At 39.3% G+C, this 23,272-nt stretch overlaps 1 protein-coding gene across 1 annotated transcript in view; it reads left to right on the top strand.

Annotated features, from left to right (window-relative positions):
* Positions 1–1,138, top strand: part of LOC109967020 (dual specificity mitogen-activated protein kinase kinase 2-like) — a gene marked incomplete at its 5' end in the record, with an annotated part of 4,829 nt that extends 3,691 nt beyond the window's left edge. The window contains one exon of the mRNA XM_020612332.1: positions 1,107–1,138. Coding sequence (XP_020467988.1) covers positions 1,107–1,138 — 32 coding nt within the window. The remainder of the gene's footprint in view (positions 1–1,106) is intronic.
* Between the last annotated feature and the right edge of the window lie 22,134 nt (positions 1,139–23,272).

Raw genomic sequence — 23,272 nt, 5'->3', positions numbered from 1 at the left:
TATGACAATGGTTGAATGGGCAATTGAGGGGATATGCAAACCATTAACCCATGTTTTTAACATGTCGTTTCGACTTGGGCAGTTCCCCAAAAATATGAAAATAGCAAAGGTTATTCCACTGTATAAATCTGGTGATAAGCACAACTTCACAAATTATAGACCAGTTTCTCTGTTGACACAATTTTCAAAAATTCTGGAAAAACTCTTTAATAACAGATTAGATACATTTATTAACAAACATAAAATCCTCTCTGTTATCGATTACTATGACATACAAGATAAAACGATTGATCGTCGTGCCTGACGCCTTCTGTCAGTTCCATTGTGAAAATGGTACACTCTACACTGTCTTAAAAAAAGGCAAAGTTTTTTGTTTGTTTGTTTGTTTATTTTGTGAATCCATTATCACAACACCTCTTTCTTATTTATAGGTAAGCTGTTTTCTTTTGTTGGAAAAACAGGTCTACTGTATAGATGAGTAAGTCTGAGTACTGTGCAGCAAATCTGCATGGGGTGGGATTCTTACACTCAGATTTTATTTTATTAATGATAAAATCAACACAGGGGTCAATCAAAAAGCAATTCGTGGGATCTGAGTTTAACTTTACAGCAAATGTCAAACAGAGAGTCTATTTTTAAAACATGGTTTCTTTTTAAATAAATATGCTTTAAACTCAATCAGTAATCTGTATTACAGACTGAAAAGATGGGTCCAAGTTTCAAGAAGCTTGGCAGAAGAAGAATTTGACAAAAGAATACATGCCATCAAGATGGATAAATAAAAGACATGGATGTGTTTAATAAAATTTGTAAGACAACATAACTTTGAATATGACACTTAATGTGAAATAAAACAATCTGTCTGGGTCATTTACTGTAGAATACACTTGATAAGTTACACATACACGCGTGTGTTTTCACCCTTCTGATTATGCTCTAATAACATTCTTCAATATGTATCTGTGAAGATGGGCCCCCGAGCACACTTTGTCCCTAATAGCTCATTCCCTTCTTTGCCGACATTCCCATGATGCTCGTCGCCTGTAGTTCTTGTAGCGTTCCTCCTGTCTCCGATTGTCCAGCTTCTCTTTGTGATGTTCTTGCAGCAGATGGGGGCCCTTTCAAAGACATTAGCTGAGGCTTAAGCCCACCAAGACATTAGTCATGCCTCCAGGCTACCAGGGACACAAGAGTGCTAATTGGAAACAGATCGCACACACTCACACTTCACATCACACTTACACATGCAATTGCATGCACAGGCGGGTGAACTTGCAAGCAGGCCATTGCACACACACACTGACATACACGTAATATCACACACTTAATTACTCAGTCCCACACAGTAATACACTTTCACACAATGTGTCACACACACTTGCACTCCCTGTCTTTCAGAGGCCCCTCCGTCTCCCCAAAGAAGGCACCTCAGGGTGAGGGGAAGGGGGTCAGTTTATTGTTTCTCATCAAGAACATGTGACACAAATGAAGGAGAGCTGGATAGAGGGATGAAGGGACACAAAGGAAGAAAAGCCTTTACCTCCATTAATGTGGGTTTTCCTCTTTCTGTATAGAGGACAGCTCTGTCCCCATACACACTATGAGTTCAGCCCAGCTTGAACCCTTAGTGACAAATAGCTGAGCACATGCAATCCCTGATCTGGCTGTGCATCCATTCTGCAGCTCCCACAATCAGCTAACTGCCTCTTAATTAGCTCATCAAGTCATGATAGGTGGTTACACTTTAGTTATACAAAATTACAGGTTATGTCCAGGGAGGTCTATGAATGAGAAAATCTGAAACATAGTACTTGTAGACCAGGTGCACATTTCGAGTGTTTAACAGTCCACCTTCATTCATTCTTAGTCTTTTTTTCTTCCCAATGTCAGTGGTTTATAAAGACAGTTTGATGTTGTGTAGAATGCCCATTATCGTTCCATATTGCAGTGCGCTTTTACAAAAAGCTAAGTAAAAAATTGTTAGAAATTATTAGAACAGAAATACTGGAAACTTTCATCATGTCTTGAAGGTGCATTTACACAACTTACAGAACATCACATGCTAAAAAAATACTGAAATATGTAGCGACAGAACAGGGTGCTTGAGTGAAAAGGACAGTGTAGGAAAAATAGGAATTTGTATGTATTGATGAGCCTGTCTGTGACATCACACAGAGTTCTCTGTTTCCCACTCACTGCTGCCACCACCTTAAGCTTCCATAACCAGCAAAAAGCTGGTTATGGAAGCTTAAGGTGGTGTCATGATTTTGGTCCAACTTCCTGTTTTGTGCTCTTATTTTGAAATTATTTTCGTCTCTTGCTTTCTCACCAGCACCAGCTTTACATAGCCACTGATTGTCTTCAATTGCTTTCACCTGTTGCTCGTTCACTTCCCTGGCTCAGCCTCTAAATTCACCTCACCTCCTGTATCACCTGCTTTGTTCTTGCTTGTGAACATCATCTCCCAAAACCTTCCAGTCTCTGTTCCTGTGCACATTGTTTTGACTGTTTGGGCTCAGCCCTTGTGCTGTTTTTGTTATGGACATCCTTCATTGTTTAAGTGCTGTTTTGTTCCATTACATTATTTTTTTCTTTTTTGTGGTTTATTTTACTATTTTTATGTTTCTGTGCTCAGGTGTAGCTTTCTTTTGTTTTATGCACTGTATTGTGGGTTTACAGTATTAGCCTTATTGTCCCTATTATAATTTACTTGTGTTTCTTTAGTTATTTAGTCATGTCCTTCAGTTTGCCTTTGCTTTACACACGTCTTCATTTTCCTGTTTCAGTAGTTCTGTAGCCTGTTTTCACTAAATCACTGTGTAAATCACTACACTCCTATTTTGTGTCTGCAATTTGGCCCACAAACTGTAGCATTTTTCTTTTTTAAGTCATAATATTTACATAATAAATTACAAAAATTAGGAGTAAGGTGAGCACAGTTGTGAAAGTTAAATTATTAGGACCCAACATCTTGTGTTTAAAAACCACATTGTATTTAATGAATATATTGTATCTCCACTGATCTCACTTCAGTCTGAGTTGGAAAAACTGCAGGCCTGGGGTACTTATGGAGTTTACCAGAAGCTTGCCATGCCAAATATTATGATGCAGCAAATCTGATCAATAAGTCAGTGAGGAATAGAAGCAAGATAGCCAACAGGAAGCTTGAACATTTAACCTTGATATGCATGTAGTAAAGATATTGGATAGCTGCAGTAAACCAAGAGGCTGCACAGAGCATGAGAAATAAATGCTGTCGATGTATGAAACATACTGTATATGAAAATACTATAATATGCAACAGTTTGTGGTATTGAAGGGTAACATCTGCTGGTTCAAGCCAAAATGATTTCCAGAATTTCCGCCTCAGTTTGTACATTTCTCTTTTGCTGCCAGATGACAAAGAACCGGAGCGGAAGATGTCATTCAGTGTCTGCCAATTAAATGATGCCCCGGAGCATGCCCTACTAACTCAGCTAATTTGTGTATATTCACAGAGAGCAGTTTGACGGTGGCAGCACTGGTGGAGGCGGGTGGGCGGCTACTGTTCCTGTTCTCTGGATGAGCCGAGTCAGCAGCAGCACAGCAGAGAGCGGGGGCAGCCGTGATGGACAGCGGCTGATTAGGGGAAGTCCAAAACAGGCTGGGTGCCCCAAGGCTTTGCAATTACTTATTTATTCATTCTTTCTGGGTGATGTGTTGACAGCTGAGGGCTGCACTGAGCTGTATTGAACAGGATATTATTGTTTAGAGCTGGTTTACTGATGAAATGCTCTGCAGGCCACTGGGCTTACCCTTCACACTGGAAATTGGGCAATGAATGACAGTAAGGAGAAAAAAGAGGGGGCAGAGATACAATAAGCAGAAGACACTTCACTCCTCTGTGATCAATAAAACATTTGTCATTCCACATTTTGTTATGTTTCAGATCCATCTTAAAATAGACTCAGTTTAATTTTTCAACATCAATCTACACACAATCTTTCAAAGTGATAAAGTGAAAACAAGTTTTTGGAGTGTTTTGTAAATGCATTAACCGTAAAAGACTAGGCGGTCTTATTTACATAAGCATTCAGACAATTCACTTAGTATGTGGTCAAAGCAACTTGGGCAGCAATGACGGCCTCAAGTCTTCTTGAGAATGAAGCTACAAGCTTGGCACATTTTTTCTGGAATTTTCTTCCATTCTTCTTGGCAGAATCATTCAAGGTCAGCCAGGCTGGATGGGGAACATTGGTCCACAGCCATTTTTAGGTCTCTCCAGAGACGCTCTATTGGGTTCAGGTCCAGAGTCTGGCTGGGCCACTCCAGGATTTTCACAGACCTTTCCTGAAGCCACTCCTGTGCTTTCTTGAAGGTCCAGCCCGAGATCCTGAGCACTCTGGAGAAGGTTTTTATTCAGAATTGCTCTACATTTTTTTGCATCCATCCTTCCCTTTATCCTGACTTGTCTCCCAGCCCCAGTCACAGAAAAACATCTCCAAAGCATGATGTTTCTACAGTTTCATGATCCAGTTGGTTCTCCAGACATGTTCCATATACTGAATTCCTGACCTCTTCCTCAAATTCTGTTCCTGGAATTACCCACAAATCGCTGTGCCCGAGTCCAGCTGACACCGGCTGCCCCTAAGTGTGATCCATCTACTGTTCTGTATATCAATGTGCTCAGTTTGATTCAAATTAATAGAGGATAAACAAAAATGTGTTGTAAGCATCTTCATCTACTGCTTTCTTTTCAAGTCACATTCATTCTAATAAAACACAATTAGGATAAGGAACAGAGCAAACTGTGCTGCATTTATTGATTGCTCGTACATTTAAGCATACCTATGACGCTTTGTCAGAGATTGCAGAAGTTACTACAGCAGCTTAACGAACCCTAAGATGTTAATTTTCACAGCTATTAGAGCCATCCTTAATGGTTTCCCTCTGGTGATTAGTAATATGGGGATTAGTAATATGGGGGTGGCATGCCTGCAACAGAAATATCATGGGACTAATATAACTAATTTATGACAGTACAGGCTTTGAGTGCAGCCACATAGGGGGGATGCATATGCATTCAATCAATAATTATAGCATCCAAGAGACATGAAATTAGGAATATTAGGAGAGCATTCTCTTGTGCGAGTAAAAACAAATCAAACTAAGAGCAGGAAATACAGTACATTAAGGCAGTTCTATGCAAAGCCAAACACTTATTCTATTAGTGCAACATGGGGGCCAATTCAGATTATTTGAACCTCCACTCAATGTCAGTGTACATCCATCTGTCCCTGATTGGTCTCTTCAGTACAGTCACACAAGCTGAAAGTATTTGTATATTATCCACTCATTATTGTTCTAATTAGTGTAGGGTCAGGTGGCCATTATGCTTGTTCTGTGGGTGAAAAGATTTAAATTGAACAATCATAAGACCAAATAAATACATTCCAGGGAGATATATGAAAATGGCCAGCAAAAGCAGTCATGAAACACAAAATGGAGAACAGTGACAGTCTGGGGTATAATCACTGTATGATTATGAATATTTATACAAACAGCCTCTTCTTGATCAGATTTTGAAAGACTTTAATCCTTTTTAATTCATTTCTACAATGCAAATTCTTATACGACGTGACTCTTAGTGCATGAAATTAATTTACAGCCTGGGACTTTGTCTTTTTCTAACATATACACAACAGTGAAAATCAAAACTGGTTAGTCTTTTAATGATTTAGTTTTTTTTTTATCCTGCAGGTCTTCTATAACTGTTAGCCATTATTTAAATTCCTGATGTTGAGCACAGCACAGACCAAGCATAAAGCTGCTGTAGTGATGTCGTGTGATAAAAGGATAACAAATTCTAATCATATGTATATCTAAATTCTAACTTAACATTTACAGAATTTTGTCATAAAAACGTGCTTCATAAGGTAGCTAATGTACATCCCAGCATGATCAGCGGTATGGGAAAAACCTAAGGCATGAAGGAAAGTAATGGACATAATGCATTGTCTTCTGGGGAGCGTTTACTCGTTTTAGAGTAGTCAAAAAAAAAAAAAAATAGCACATATTACTGCAACCAATATTGCTTAGCAAGAGATTGGAGGCTTTCCTCTGTCATGTGACCCTCAGTCTGTTTGTCTGAGTGTCTCCCCTTCACAAAGACAAACAAAAATGGGTTCTTGGCCGCTACGCCATTCATTATTACAGTAATGTGTCATGAAGAAGACAGAATTAGTTGAATGAACAGGTTGCTAAATTCACCCAGGTCTCCAACATGTCACTTGTGAACTACCAGTAGCACACTCTATGATTCTGAGTAGCTTTGTTTTGATATGATATGTGAATAAATGTAACTAGGAAAACAGGACATGAGCAGCTCTCAGCCACTCTCATTTTGTCAAAGCTATCTGGAGAAAAAAGGCTGAAGAAACCTGAGATTTCTTGGGTCCCATGTGACTCATAATGAAAACTGTCAGAATATGTCACACACAGTGTATGTACATGTACAGTGGCATGATTTTGGAATCTGACACTAGCCCAGAGATGCCCCAACAGCAGACATGAGCCAGATCTGACTGTCTACCTGTGTGAGTCACTGATCAAGGGGCTGCAATGGGTGAAGTAAATCATGTGGCCTTCCTCATCTCAACTGATGGAAAGACTAATTAGTTTTACATTCCTTTGCCTGGAAGCAGTAGAGTTTCAAAATGTATTCACTGGTAGTAATCTGCCTGCAGCCAGAAGAAAAAGCTAAATTAAGCTTTGTTTTCCTGCTCAGGGTTGGAGAAGTTGGACACTTTTCTCCCTTCACTCTCTCTGAAGCAGATAAACTATAATTTCCAGTCATTACCCAGTCAAACTGTAAAACCCACCATAGGATCAGACATTTCAAGTAGAGACAAAAAAAGAGAGAGACAGAGATGATAAGACAGAGAAAGACAGAGAGGAAGGTAACAAAGACTGCTCAGGCAAATCTGAGAGGAAGTAAACACTGATAATAAAAAAGTTCCATACAGTAGATGTACAGAGGACACCTCCTAAACAGTGACAAAGTTCAGAAGGATTATTTCCCACTGCCAAACTACCTTCTGCTCATACTCCCACTGTAGGGGGCAGACAGTTTATGGTGGAGACAGAGGAAAGAGGGTAGGAAGCTTCTTAACTCATTCCAATGGACTCAAAAACAGGAAAATTTTCTCTTAATGTTATGATCAGATTTAACACTTTACTGTGCATTTACTGTCATTTTTAGGTCAAACTTTTTTCAGACAGTTAAATGTTGTTAATAATCGTGGAGAAACAGTCAAAAAGGTTCAGTAGTCTGTAGACAAACATAATACAAACTGCACTGTGTTGAACTTTGTCTCAGGATATAAAATGTTTCAGTGTGTAGTCCTAAATATTTTCTACCTGATCTTAGACTTTTTTCTAGTTTTTGAACAGAGCTAGCTTCCGACTGCTTCCAGTCATTATGCTAAACAAAACTAACTGGCAGTAGCATCATATTCAGCATATTTAGCATGGTATCAATATTCTTATTCAACTCGCAGAAGAACAAATAAAGACAGTTTCCAAATGTTGAATTCAATCAACAGGGGAGACTTAAAAAAACTGAGAATCTGACAGTGTAAGGTTTATACAGTATGTCCAGCCAGTAAAAAGGTGAAAGCTCAATCATTCAATCAATCTTTAATGCCAAATGTATAAAAAATACAAGGAATTTGACTCCAGTTCAGTGGCCTCCAACGTGCACCAGATAAAATAGAATTGAATAAAAGTGGTGGAATTTTAACATTATTTTTCACAATCATCTGGAGCAGATGCAACTAAAAACACGATTATCACATCAAACAGCTGTGAAAAGCTTTTGTTTTGTCCGAAATAATATGATCCATGAGGTTGTGTCACTTGTGAACATAAATCATGAAAAACATGATACTGCTATTAAAAAAGTAAAGCCATCGATGTCAGGACAGCCGATGCTCAGGGCACCAGTCTGGTGTTTTGACATGCAGTACTGATGACCTAGTAGTGGAACTGTCAAAGCTGCTGGCTATTCTTTGGTGATTATTACAGATGCATGCACATGCACATGCACACACACACACATAGAGAAAGAGCAAAAACGTTACAAGAAAAAGTACAACCTCTGCGGCTGCCATTGTTGCACTGTTGCAGTTACCACAGCAACTAATACACAAAGACACATGACTAGGCTTGTATTGCCCTTGCACACTTGTCCACACCCCCTGCCCTCACCCTTCACCTCACACACATGCACACACGCACACAGTGTTGAATGACATGCTCTCTTGACCTTGACTTCACTTGGAGCTCATCCAAGCGAGGAGCTACTGGAAGCCTAAGCAGAGCAGTGAGGTGGAGGCCGTGCAGCACAGTCGACGCTGGGGCTGCTCTGCTCTTCATTCTTCACCTCACATTACTCCTCTTGTAGCAGAGCTCATCAAATTATTTTGACTTCATGCTCACCCACACATGCATACACATCCCAGCTTGTTACCGCCGCTGCTTCTCCGTGCTGTGCCGTGACACCGCCGTTCCATTGACACTGCCATTTTGACTCCTAAAACCAGCATTCACAATCTGTGAACGACAGTGCTAACGACTGCTATTTCACTAAATAACACACTGTACTTTCAGACTACCAATTAAAATGCCTGTCATACACTGTGCCCTCTTTTGTGATAATGATGTCAGTGTAGGAGGAGGGTCTCATTATTTCCCTGATAATAAAGAGAGGTGTGACACAGCAGCATACATTTATAAAGGTGATGTTATCTGCTTTGTAATCAGGAACGTTTCTTCTCTTAGAGATGAACAACTTTTTGGACACAGTCCCCAAGGTGATAACAATATGCTTCAGTACTTTTCGACAGTACTTCATATGTGCTGCCAACAACTTTACAAGGTATTCCACAATGACCACAGCAATTTATATATATATCCTGAACAGCCGCTTTCCTTATACTTTAGTAAAATACTTGTAAATAAAAAAGGTGGAAAGTAACTAAGTACATTTACTCAAGTACTGCAGTACAATTTTGAGGTATCTATACTTGAGTATTTTCATTTTCTGCCAATTTATACTTCGACCCTGATATCTTTAGTTACTTTTCAGGATTAAATTAATACCACAAAATACAGTATAATCAAAAAACTTAGTTCACAAGCTACACAGCAGTATATAAAGTACTTCAAATTAAAAGTTAGTTAAAATGAGCTCCACCTTTACCAGTTACAACAATGTGATGTTCAAAATAATGTATCAATAATTATGATCCAATAATATGATATACATTAGATTGGCAGGTATTATTCCAAATGGCTTTCATGTGGGAAGCAAACTGTGGTTCTGGGATTGACGCACTCTGACACACTCTGCCAGAAGAGCTACAGCCACCTGCTACACTGATTTGGTGGGAAACATGAGCAATCAGTTAGTTAATCCAGATCATTTAAAACTCTTGTCATTTGAAGGACAAACTGGAAACAGCTCAAACAAGTTTAGCCACGAACCTGGTGGGTACAGTGTTATCATATGACTGACAGGAATGATGGCCGAAACATACTGTATATAAATTCAAGTTGTGAAAAATGGAATCATTCTTAGGAACAAGCAGCCAAATTGCAAATGTTTTTGATGCAAGAAAACAAATTTGCACCTTATTTCTCCATGTTTGCTTACACAGCAGAGCAAAACAAGGCAATTGAATATTCACCAGGATGTATCGCTAGCCTCCAAGATGTAAGAAACTGAAGTTAATGGCTGGTTGAGTGTCAGCGAAATATACATTTCTTTTGCTGCATGATTGGTGGTTGCTGTTTCTCTTTGTATACGATACACTCTTGAGATTTATAACACATATTAGTACCACAAATAACACAGGCACAGTTTCTTAAGTGGCTTCCAGTCATCTTTATTTAGATTTAGAAGAAAGGATGCTGTTCACTATTTCCCAAATTCCCACTGCTTATGGGAAAGCCTGGAGGATGGAAGATCTCTGTGGAAAACAGTTATCAAAAATTTTAATTACTCACTATTGATACATAATCAGCTGAATCATAAATACCTCCAGTACACATTTTCCAGTGATCGAGTGAGATATGTGTTGGTTTTAATAAAACATTAATTTGGGATTTGACATAAGCAAAAACTGTCACTAGCTTGAAGCATGTTGTAGAGGCACTTCATTTCCCCTTCCTCTCTGTGTTCCAGTGTCATGAAGTTTGGTGTGAACTTTTGCCAGACTCTGACTTTGCTCTCTCCTTCTTGTTCTTTGCCTTGTTTCTCTTTGTCAGCATGTCAGAATAATGAGGGCAAGAGAAACAGTGTTTGGGCCAGAGTAGGGACAGCTGGCTTAGGCCCTGCATGAATATTCAGTCCTGCATATGGCGCTGTGCTTAAGGATCTTCATTCACTAACAGGCACTAATTAGGATGTTTGATTTGAAAAGAAGTGGTTGCAGTTGTTGTCAAAGAGCCTCTTGAGCTTAGTTAGTAGTTTTTCTTCACTTGAGAGGAACAGGGAAGGCGAAAGGGGAAGAAGGTGGGGGGCTTGTCATGTCACATCATGTCATGGGTCACCGAGCTTAAGGCACTGACACTTTTTAAAGCATAATACTGGTGTTTTTAAATTTGTGGTTCAGGTCCCCCTCTCAGGAGTCATTTACAGAAATCAAGACTTTCCCCCCCTTCTTCAGTAAAACCTATTTTTACTCTTGCTCAGGATGAAAACCAACATCCAGAGAGCAAGCTAATCAATAAGAGTAGACATGCCTTTTATCATTCTTCCATCACTGTTTTCATTTCAGTCCAATTACAGAGTGAGGGCAAAATAATTTGGAACACCCTAAAATATAAGGTAATCCAAACACAACAATACACCAGGGTGAAAAAAACTGAATCAGTACAAGCTGAACAATGACAGAGTTGTGTACAAGGTGCACACCGAGGAATCTAGAGGAAGGAACACCTTGGAGTAACTGAAAACAGAACTTTTCTGTCTTGAGCAGAACTGGATCATGAATCCCATGAAAAAACACAAGAAAACTAATTTTAAAAAAAAACAGACAAAAAATACACATACATACAAAGAACTGAATGTGCTGTAGTACTGATGTAACAAATGATAGCTCAAGTGTTTTTACCTGTGTTTACTTGATTTGGTGGAATTCTGACTGGAACTACTGAGATTTTATTGTTTCAATAGATTTCTGTAAAGTGTTTACAATGTGTAGCCCCCCAAAAAATTGACTTGAAGTGAAAACTATGCTTCAGGTTACAGCTCCACATGTAAAGGTGAGTGACATGTGAGGCAGTATGTGGGTGGTGTAAACAGCTGAAATTATTAAAATGGGAGTTTATAGGTCACATGAAAAACCACAGCCGAAATGCCTTCAGTGTAGACACCAGGTTCCAGTTTTGTCCATCCCCTGTACGTTTGTTCAGCTTCTGTGGATCCTCACAGGACAAACTGTAGCTCAGTTCCACGCAATCATTTCTCATTTTTGTAAGTTCTTTTTTTTAACAGTTAACAACGATCATATATTGTAGACAAACAACCAGACACACTCACACTCACTCCTATGTGCAATGTAGAGTCGCCACTCAACTTAAGCTGTATGTCTTTGTACTGTGGGAGGAAGCCAGAGTACCTGGAGAGAACCCATGCAGGCCATGAAAACACCACACAGAAAGGCCCTGGGTCGGCCCAGGCTCTAACCCGGGAACATTCTTTCTTTGAGGCGACAGTGCTAACCACCGCTCCACTGTGCCGCCCTATAATAAATTATTTTAAATATTATTGTTAATTTTATCTCCCAAAACACTCACACTTATGTCATGTAATTCCCTTAGCATTTCTTTTTATGAAGTTAAACAAATTATAACATTTCAAGCACATTTTGGCTCTTTGTCAGGTGCATATGAATCAAACAGACTCATGAGTGCATCACAGAAGATAATAGTAACACCCATCCTCGCACCGCTCTAGATAAACAACTTGGATGACTGTGCTTGTAGAAACTTTGTACTTAACCACTGAAATCGTTTTGGTGTTTGAAACATACTGATCATACAGACAGACAAGCAGAGAAGTGGCAGGACTGGTTCAAATATTTTCTATGGACATTTTGAAACAGACTGTGTCTGTTGTCCATTGTTCTGGTGTGAATTCAAGCTGCTGTCCTCAACGTGGAGCAGGCCACAAACCTTTCAGAGCTGCCTTTCAGGAATACAGGAGGTGAATGACATATATTCAAAACATACTGCAGGTTTTTGGAGAAGGATACCTGTAATTAAGGAAAGAGCTTTTGTCTGGAGCTCTGGAAAAACTAATCCTGCTGTCAGTATCATTAATATATTGGTCTTTCACCAAGCTCATATACATCTTGTAAATCGCTGTGTAAACACAGCCAGTGGTTGGGCAGCTGTGCTCCAACAGCAGATATCCTACTGCAAAGAAGAGAATCCAAATACATATACAAACTTAAGAATCCAATAAACAAAGGTATGACTGTCCTGCTTACAGGAATGAAGGGCCCACTGAGACACACTAACCCGTTTAATTGAGGCTGATCATCAACACGTCCATATGTGGGCTTAATGGATTCACTTATAATCAAGCAAGCTTACGATTCAAAATAAAGAGTCTCTCAGTTGGAAAGCCTCTATTGTGGTTACATAATACAAGTGCTGTTGATACAAAACCCTTCTCTGTGACTGATACTAATGATATCTTGAGCCTTGGGCCTAATCCAGTGTGACTAGTCCTGCATGGAGATTCTGGGTGATGATGAAGTGGCTCCACACACACACACACACACACACACGACTGCACTACTGGGTTTGTAAAGAACTGATTTTAGGCTTATTACACTGATCTGGGCCTCAGCTTTAGCTACTAGAGAAGGTCCTTTTTTCTGTTATTGTAGTTTTTAATATTTTACTTATTTTTAGTCCCCAAAAGAATTTGCAATTTTAAAAGAATGAATCCAAAGAATTGACATGAATTCAATCAGTCCCTTTTCAGTTACATCTTACATTAGTCCCTTAAAGCGGTCAAATAGGAAATAGGATTGGAGATTTAACAAATCACAACCCTGCATGAAATTGTCCAGTTCAGAACCACGGTTAAAAGTCTAAAGTCAAAGAAAATCAAACCCCCAACAACAAATGATTATTACCATCATCACGTAACAATGCATTTAAATTATTTATCAATCAATGGGCAATAAAATGCCATAAAATAGTTTCTGGGGGACAAGATGATCAGTTTTCGACATCCTTCTGATTAATTTTCTTTTCACTAGCTAGTCAGTTCACTCACTAATCACTTCAGATCTTTGTTTAGTCATTCAGACTTCCTTTGCAGTACTATAATGCACAACAAGTTTTCACTTTTTTCCTGGGGGCATGTTCTCAGATGCAGATGACTCTCAGATTATGTTTTTTTTTTCTTCTAACAACCAATAAATTTATACAGAACAGCTTTTATCTATTTCAGGACTTGCACGTTCTTGGCTAATAGACCACACACTTTAGAGAGAGGTTTTTTTTGTGGAACTAATTGTTTATGATAAAATATTTGTAAAACTAACTCTTTTATTCTTGTAATGATATGTTCTTGATTGTTTGAGGTTGAATTTAGTTTCCTTGTGAAATGATTTGTCTTGACTTACAATCATGAATATGTCCCTTTTCTCCACTACCGTTTTTCACAATAAAATGTTGCATAGCACCTTAATGCCTTAAGCCTTCTGTGGAGATCCTGGGCCATACAAAATAAACTTAACACCCACATGTAAAGACGTTTTTAGGTGCTCGTTTTACCACATGGATTTATACATTTCATGACATAGCATTCCCCACTCAGAGCTGCAAAAGCACCAGCTGCACTTGAGCTGCAACTCTCATCTTCTCACAGACAGAACTTTATAAGGCAGTGTTATCATAAAAGCAAAATGTTTGGGCCTAAAAGAGCCGTAACAGAAATCTGTTTATCAGCAGAGTGCTGTGCTGACACTGTTTACTATAAAGCAAAGCAACGCTGAGCAGCTTATGAAAGACAAAACTCCCTAAAGGCTGATAACAAATAGTCTGTTTAACTGCAGAGGGATCCAGGATAGAAGATGTTGTCAATATTTCCAGTTCCCCTTTGGCTTTTCTTCTTTATACACACTTTCAATCTAATTCTCCTTTTTCTTTTAGTTCTTTGCCAAGTCTCTGTATCAGTTTATCTTTCTTCTCCTCCTCTGTCTTCAGATACCTTTATCTCCTGCTTTGTCTCCTCAGTAGAGCTGGTTTGGATTGGCATTGTTGACAGAATCAGGATGTCTCCTCCCAGAGGGATGCAGGAGTGTCAGGCTGGGACAGGGACTAAGGAGGCCTGCAGGTTGTTATTGCATTAACAACACTATACTTGCACACATACACACATATTTGTACCATATGCTCATCACTATTCATCTCGAGTCATCTGTATGTCTTAAGCTGACAGGAAGGAGGTGAGAGACATCAGAGAACGTGAGAAAAAAAATGAGGTGAATCAAGAAAACAATTAGATTCTGTCCTTTTAGTTTTAAAGTCAAGGAGGTTTCAGCGGAGTCTTGTGTCTGTTATCAATATAGTTCTGATTAAACCACAAGGCATTTAGAGACTGTTCATAGTTGCAAAATGCTTCCTTTACGTTCTTCAGCTGTCATAGAAATGAACTAATACTAGAAAGGATTGTGATTTAGGAGGAAATCAATTTTGTTTTTGGCCACACTTCTAGCATAGATGGCAATTGGGTTTGCTGTTGTGGTTCAGAGTAAAATACTGTATCTCCTTAATTACTGGATGAATTGCAGTGGAACCTTATAAAGACGTTCCCCAGAGGTTGAATCCTAATGATTTTAGTGATCACCTGACTTTTTTTCTTGCACTACTAAGGTCAGAGTTTATCTCATTAAATACCTCAATATCTACAGAAGAGAATGGCACAAAATCTCGAACAGATATCGCAACTTAGCTGTGAACATTTTAAACAGTATCTGCTGAACAAAAGCATGTTAACACTGTGAGCACTGTGGCACTTGTGGTTACTTTTCAGTACCTCTGTCTGTATGGAGCATCTGATGTGATATACATGTTATATAAAACAGAAAAACTTTAATTTTATTAATTGCTTTTGTAAGACATGGCTGACACCTACAGTATGACTTCAGAAAACATAATGGTGGTATTTATGTATTAATCTATCACAGTGTTCCCACATAAAAAAAAGCAGTCAGTCCCGATGCAATTATGCTTTCACTCACTATGAACTACTTTCTTGATCTGCAAAGTAATTAGCTAAAACAAACTGTATTACTGATGCTCGGTGATCCAGACTTCTCTTCTTTAGCAAAGGCTTGGTTGTTTGTCCCCATTGCTGTGGAAGACAATTGTTCACAGTCAAGGATATTGATCCAATTACTCACTTTAATGGGGAGGGGAGAGCCAAAACAAAAATTAAAACCCAGAGGAATGTAACTCAGATGTTTATCTCAGCTCCAGTCGCTGGCCAAGTTAATTCAGAATGAACAGAGAAGAAAAAGACCTGCACTCTGCTCTCCTGCTTTCTGTACTTTTAACCATTTGAGCTAAAAAAAAAAAAAAAAAAAAAATATAAAAAGCATCCAAGAAGCATGAACACAGAAAGGAAATAGAAACAGCCCCCCTTCCTTGATTATGCAACATGATTTAGTGTGTTTGACTTGAAGGCAACTATAGATACATTTATGCACAGATAAGTGTGTTTTCTCAGGGAAGACCAGCTGAAGAAGAAATTGCCAGCAGCGGGCGTGTGACACAGAGACACACAACGCATAATGAAACTTTTCTGACATAACCCACCCTTCTCTCACTCTAATGCTCTTCTCATTTCCTTTGGCACGTACTTGATCCTTGCCATTCCTCTCTCTGCTCTCCTCACTGCCACTTTCATCCCTCACTCATATTTCCTTTACTGTTGCAGCCCGCATCAGTTCTGTGCACGTGTGGGTGCATGTACTGTACATATGAACATATGCACGACAAACTGTGTGCAATGCTAGACTTACATGACACATCTGCAAGGCATTAGATGTTAATAATCCAATCAAACAGCAAGCCACAATGGACATGTGGTTTTGATGGCTAACTATATACACGGCATGTGTGTAGCATCAGAAGTTCACAGTCCGGCCAACAATATTTCTCTGTGTCTCTACCTCCGCTGTTTCCTGACTGCCTCTCTGTGACCCACTGACAAATAAAGGCATAATACCTGAAAAAATATTTAAATCAAACCACAAAAAAGGGAGCAATATTTAAATACAAATGGTACCTCAGTAGTTTTGCTTAGTGTAACTGGCCACACATTAAAGAAAATATCCCTCACACATGGCCACTGTTTTACCGACTGACAGGTTCATTGCTGCCTGAGATGATGGAAACTAATGAAGTCTCGCAGAGCTGCGCTACTGGAGACGCAGGCGAGAACCTGTGGGAGTTATGATGAAAAAAAAAAAAAACAGGTGAACAAGAAGAAAAAAGTGTAACAGGAGCCAAGGGAGGTGGAAAGTTTGACAGAGACAGGCTCTTCTCTGCCCCAAAGATGTAAACGAGGCACCGAACCTCGAGCTGAAGACAAGTGTCAAATCCATGGCTCCAAGTTGAGTTTTAAGTTTAGCAAGTTCGCAGTGTTCTTCCATTGAATTCATGCAATACAAGGAGCAGGAGAAGGCAGGGCTTCTGAATAGTAAACTATTGATGAGTACACCGACACAACTTTTTATTTGCAAAAGTCAATAAAAACACACGTTGAAGCAGGATTTCACTTCATGAGTTTTGACATACTTCTGAACTTCTGTTCAGAAGTGTAAAAACACTTCTGAACAAACTTCTGAGTGGCTTCTGAAACACGTTAGTTAAACTTTAAAACCTTCAACCTGTTTTTAAAACCACATTACTTTCTTGGGACAATAAACTTAAAACTAACATATCACTTATCACTCTGTCTGTCTTTTCAGTGTCTGTTAGCTCATACTGATAAAAGCTACAGCCTGAACTGACTAATTGATTTTACCTGAGTGTCACGGCCTTCTTCACTGCTCCAAACCCACATAGCGGTGACGCCCCTTCCTGCAATCTCCCACTAAAACTGTTAATCTTTTATGTCACCTGCTGTGCCATGCATTTGGGTCCTTTGCTAACTGGCTATTTGACAATCACATTTGGTGCAGACTTTCATAGACCCCAGGGGATGATTCCTAATGATGTTGATGGCCTGTGACTTTTTGTCTAGCACCACCATGGATGTACCTGTCCTGGCCCAATTATTTTCAAAGCTTTTCTTTGAACTGTCAATCCCAATCCAGTCTCCAGTCATCCTTAGACTTTCCCTTGGACTCTGACTAGCACACCTGCTTTTCATTCCCTCATTACCCACCACACCTGCTTTTAGTTCTATCATCAGCTCTCCCAGTTTATATATAGCTGTCAGATCATCTATTATATTTCAGACCCATAACATTTCAGCCATTTTTACCAGTTTGTTCACATGTCTAACGTGCTTGTATTGCTAACCTAGTTTTGAATCTTCTGCTGGATTTCTGGACTTCTCTTGTCAGTTCCCTTGGTCTAGATTTGAACTGGATTTAATCAAAATCTGTTTGGGTTTCCACTTTGCCTCCTGTTCTCCCTGCCTGATATATTTTGCCTGGACTCAAAGTGAGCCTTATTTTTTGTGTATTTTATAATAAGCCGTTTAAACTTAATAGATTAACTTCATCTGCCAACCTGGCTGCTAATTGTGTCTGCACTTGGATTACTTCCCTCCATTTGCATTGAATTACAAGAAACATGGGAGAGAGGAGAAATCCTGTGTATAACTTTCCCCTAATTTTTCAAGTAGTGTCTACATTGGTACAAAATGTAAGTTTGTCCAAATGACTAAAGACTTGCAAAAGTGACATTTCCATAATTTTATTTATTTCTTGGCCACATTTCAAATAAATATCCACAACAAACACAGATATATTCCAATGTATCTATAAATCATAATTATATATTATTAAAATCATAATAGTTATTAAATGCCTCTTTTAAGTACAGGTATTTAATGATGAAGTATAATGTGCAAAACTTCTGGCTTAGTTGTTTAAAAGTCAGAAACATTTACCAGTAGTGACCAAGTTAAGGACTGGATCTCATTTGTGGATAATGGTAACACTGAATTCTAAAGTGGCTCTTAATATCAGATTCGTTAATATCACCAAACAAGAAAGATTAAAACATACACACATCTGCACATGTGAATAAAGATCAGTGGTTGGTGCTATAGGTTCTGGATTTGGTTCCTTTAGATTACTGAGAGAGTGACTACAGTGAGCAGGTTTCTGTCCAATCAATCACTGAATGGTTTACTGCAAATGTGGGAGGCTGGGGGTGGCCATACTGGAGAACAGCAGCACTGGTATTTATCCTCTGAAAATATCAATCCCACCTCTTTCCCCCCCTGAAGTTATTATGACAAATTGCTGCATTTATGGGCCTGAAATACATCAACACTTTTCACCATACATCTCCCTTATGCACCATTTGTCTGCTGCACTCCCTCATTCCCCATGTCAGTCACACTGCTGTTTCCATACTCCACCCGTCATCATCATCATCATCATCATCACCATCATCAGTCTCTCTCTCCCCTTTTCCCTCCCTCCATCTGCACACAGTAGCCTTTCTAAGCTTAAATCAATGTGATATAGAGTGTGGCCGCCTGCCTCTCTGCTGCGGTTGAAGTGATTGTCACACACACAACAATGAAGACAGCCTCTGTCTTGTTTGATTTAGCTTCACAATGGCTGCACAGGATTTCTCCTCTCCCCTTTCAAGCAGACAGTGTCTCATTTTGAGTAAGAAATGACATCAGTGGTGTTTTTAATGCCGGCGATAAGAAAATAACATTACATTTCAACTGCAAAAACAAAAACTCTTGAACAGGTTTTATTAGCTGCTATATAAATCCACTGGTCTCAATTTCTGAATAAATTTTAGGTAAGAAACAGGCCTTTCAGTTGTTCTCATAGTTTACTCTAAAGACATGGGAGTTAGAAATATGCAGTCATAATAAAATGGAGAACTTAGGAAAGATGTTGTGGATGGAAAATAGGCTAATATCATTTTCATTGTTGGATACTATATAGTGATAATACAATTTTCATACCTACTGTATGGTACTAACAACATGTTTGTTATCTCCCACTTTGCTATTTGGTGCTACACAGATAAGGTATAGCCTTGTAGAGCTGCATGGAACCACTCAAACAACCACTTTAAAGTATATTATGAAATGTAGAAAAGTCTCCATTTTTCCTGACATGTTCGCTGTCATACAGTATGTTCAATACTGTATACTTGTAGACTTTTTTTTACTGTATAGTAGTGTACAAGTTTTAAACTGACAGCATCTGGATTACCTGACAAAAACAAACAGCCTGCTGTGTCTTGTTTGCTTCAAGATAGTTTTGACAAGAGTCAAGACTCATTTCTGAGACTTAAGTGCAATTGTAAACATTAAAGTGCCACATAATGATAGCAATTACACGAGAAGCACAAACTGGGGCTGTATGCGCCCCATGTACCACTCACCTAAAGTTATGTCTAGATGTAATTTGGATGCTCCGTGTTTGTTTTTGTGGAAACATCTTTTCAAGCTTTCTTTCTGAAAGCAGTGAGAGTTGCTGCTATTTTTGCCACCGCTCTCAAACTTTTAGTACAATGTTCCTGATGTATAATCAGGTTTTTTGCCATCATCATCATCATCATGACAAGGCACACAAGGTAGATGTTTGGCCTTACAGACATGCTAGAAGAGTCTTCACAAATGTGTTTCTCATTGTATTTGTCTACACAACTATGATGCTGATGCCTCAGGTATGTAAAACCAGATAAACCATAAAAGTCATTCTATAATCCCAGATGAATCACTATACATCTGTATGCTAATGAGTACTTTTCTTTGTCCCTGTGTATCTGTATCTGTTTCTCAGTTGGCTTCCCACATTGACCAGACCCAAAGTGTTATGAAAACAGTGTTTCCATTGCCATGCCACTCTCTTTATTCTAACATCTGGCTCAAGAGCAGCACTGTTTCATGCCAAAACCAGCTTATTTGATCCTACTTTTTTTTTTTTTTCATCTAGCCAGGTGTGATAACACCTTGGACAATACAATGGAATGGTATGTACACCTGGAATCAGAGTTCATTGAAGTTTTAGTTGTGATATTTCAAACCACTTCAGGTCTTTCACAGGCCACATATCTGGAATAATCAAACTATTAACAAGCTACTAAACTAAACGGATCAATTACAAAATGTAGTAAGCCAAACCTTTCCAAAGGCCAAGATGCCACTTTTTCTTAATTCTGTCCTTTGATAGGTTTCTTTCTATTACCCAGCTTGTCTGTATACATGACAAGGATGATTTAGTGCTCAGTACTTTGACTTCCCCAGCCTTTATGTACCACTCATACCAATTTAGTACATCACAATGTTTTAAAGCTAAATTATTTCCATAAAACAGATTACTGAACAGGTGTGAATAGTTCATTTCTTGGGGGTTATATTTGGCTGTAAAGTTTCAGAGTTCGCACATATTTACAGCAGAATGAAAGTGTATGTGGGAATGATTCATAATAAACTACTATTGTCACAGCAGTGTTTACAGCTTCCAATAAGCAATACAATAAAAAGCAATAAACAATAAAGAAAACAATAAAACAGTAATCTGATTATTGCCCCTTTAAAGCTTTTTTATATAAACATTATGCACAGAGAGACTTTGTTTTTTCTATCACAGCCTTGACCTGTGGGGCATAGTCAGGAAAACTACATGTAGTTGCTACCCTGTGGACCCACCACCTGCAGGGATAGGCTTCAGGATCAAGTGCAATGTAATGTTGGCAGCAGACAGGGACAAGGACTTAGGGGTGCTGATCCATGGCATTATAGACTGGTTCCAGGCATGTGCAATGTCATCTCACTAGTCAGGAAAGATCCTGAGCTGGTGCAGGTCATGGTACCAATTAGAAATAGCTGGGCTCACCTCCATGCACAGCACTGGATCTGGAACAAAACTCCTGGAGAAGAACGGCTTTATTTTTTTATGGAGATGCTAGGGTGGGAGTCACCAGACGGGTTTGGGGGAACTCATGAGGTCCTGACTGACTACTGCTGTTTTCACCCCAGAGAATAAGATGGTCACACTGGGTTAAAGAAGGGAGCAGAGCTGTTATCAGGTCACCACCTGGTGCTGAGCTGGATCAGATGGCGGAGGAGACTGTTGGACAAATTTTGTAAGCCCATACGTGTAGTGAGAGCAAGCTGCGAATAGGTGACTGAAGCCCCTGTCAGTGAAGTCTTTGACTGCCACCTCTGGAAGAAATTCTCATGCATCACATGGGAGCTTGGGGACATGGAATCCAAATGGGCCATGTTCAAATTTGCCATTCGGGAAGCAGCTACTCACAGCCGTGTCCAGAACATTGAGGGTGCCTGTCGTGGCAGCAACCTGAGACCCTGGTGGTTGGTGGACTTCAGTGCTCAACAGGTCATCATCAGGGTGAACATACTCAGAGCTAAACTGATCGTGATCAGCTGTTGCAAAACACCCTGAGTTTCCAATCCCAGGGCTGGTCAACTTACAACTCAGGATTAAACCTCCAGATTTGTTGCTGCAGGGCCCAAAGGAAAAATACAAGTGCTCAAGACTAAAGGTTCAAACATACCGAAACCTAAAAAAGGCAAACAGAGAAAGCTTTATTGAATCTATAAATACACTGGGTGTTATTACACCTCACAATCACGTAAGAAATCAGAGCTACATTCCCTAAGGCACAAACAGGATTTTAGGTTGTGTCAACAAAACACAGGCAGGTTAGATTTGCATATGCCATAAATTCCTTTACACAACTAGCCACGACTTTATTCTTATCATTTTTGTGTCTATTTCTCAGTTCCTAGCCAGGCTAAGCTGCTTATTGCACAACTTTCTGTACTATAAAGATGTAATCATCTTCAGTAGAGTCTGTTCTTTTTCAAAGGCCTTCATACTTTTTTAGCTAAATGTATCTTGGGGAATTCATAATGTCATCCTGGCACTGACTTTCAGGCTGCTTTTTTGAGTCCCTTGTCCCATTTTTAAAACCTCTGATTAGACAACTGGGTCCAGAGAAATTAAACCAACCTCCACCTACATAAATTTATGTTTCACAACTAGGATGATGATACTTCCTGGAACAAACCTTGGATACATTCAGGGTTTAAAACAGTAACAAAAGTGGTCACAGGCAGGACACCATTTAAAATAGTACCATGTAAAATCTCCAGCTCTTTTGGATAACAGTGATGTATAGTGTTTTCCACAGAGGCCTCATCTCAGTACCCAGACCCACATGACACCTCCATGGTGTGTCAACTTGACTGCTCAATTTAGCTCTATTTACACTCTTTACCATCATTTGATACATCTGTTTTCCATTTAATGGCTTCAGGCTTACTCCTCTAGGTATCACATATAAGTAAAAAAAAAAAACACCAGTATAATTTTAGTAAAAGGATTATAGTCCACTTGTAAAGTCGAACCGTGAAAATATGAGAGCAGGAGGTCTTGTTCTGTTTGGGTGAGCAGCTCTTTCCGCACTCTGAGCAGGTTGGTGAAAAACTTCACTAAAAAAGAACTCCCAGCTGAGAAGCCAGAACAGAAATATTCTCCAGTCTGGGTCCACACAGCCTCAGCAAATGAGTGTGAGGACTTTGGAAAAGAGAAACCTAGCCATCACAGTGGGATCTGATCCACCGAGTGTTTTAAAATGCAGTCCATAAATTATAGGTTCCTTTAATAACCAGTACAGAGAGCTTTCACTCTGCAGCTCTTACACAAACCTCAGACTCTGAGCAGCCCCTGTTAAAATCCAGGAAGCCCACTCAGTCTATTTTTCCAGAGGTCCATTAAACAAATTTTCTGCCAGCTCCAGGTCCCCCTCTCAGTCCAGAAAGGCACACGCTGTGGGCCTCCACACCAGATAAGCAGGGCCAGTTAACAGTACTGGAGGCAGAAGGCAGGTGAATCCGTCTTTGCCCTCCCTTCTCCTTGAATTAAAACAAGAAACTTGAGCAGCAAATTTGAATATGCAGAATCTACAATTCTATGACAACTGTGCATCAAAATTTACTGTTAAAGCTCATGACGCGCATTGA

Source organism: Monopterus albus, unplaced genomic scaffold, assembly GCF_001952655.1.
Source record: "Monopterus albus unplaced genomic scaffold, M_albus_1.0 scaffold123.1, whole genome shotgun sequence".
Taxonomy (NCBI): Eukaryota; Metazoa; Chordata; class Actinopteri; order Synbranchiformes; family Synbranchidae; genus Monopterus; species Monopterus albus.
Note: the sequence above shows the minus strand (reverse complement) of the source record. Positions and strands in the feature narration are given on the sequence as shown.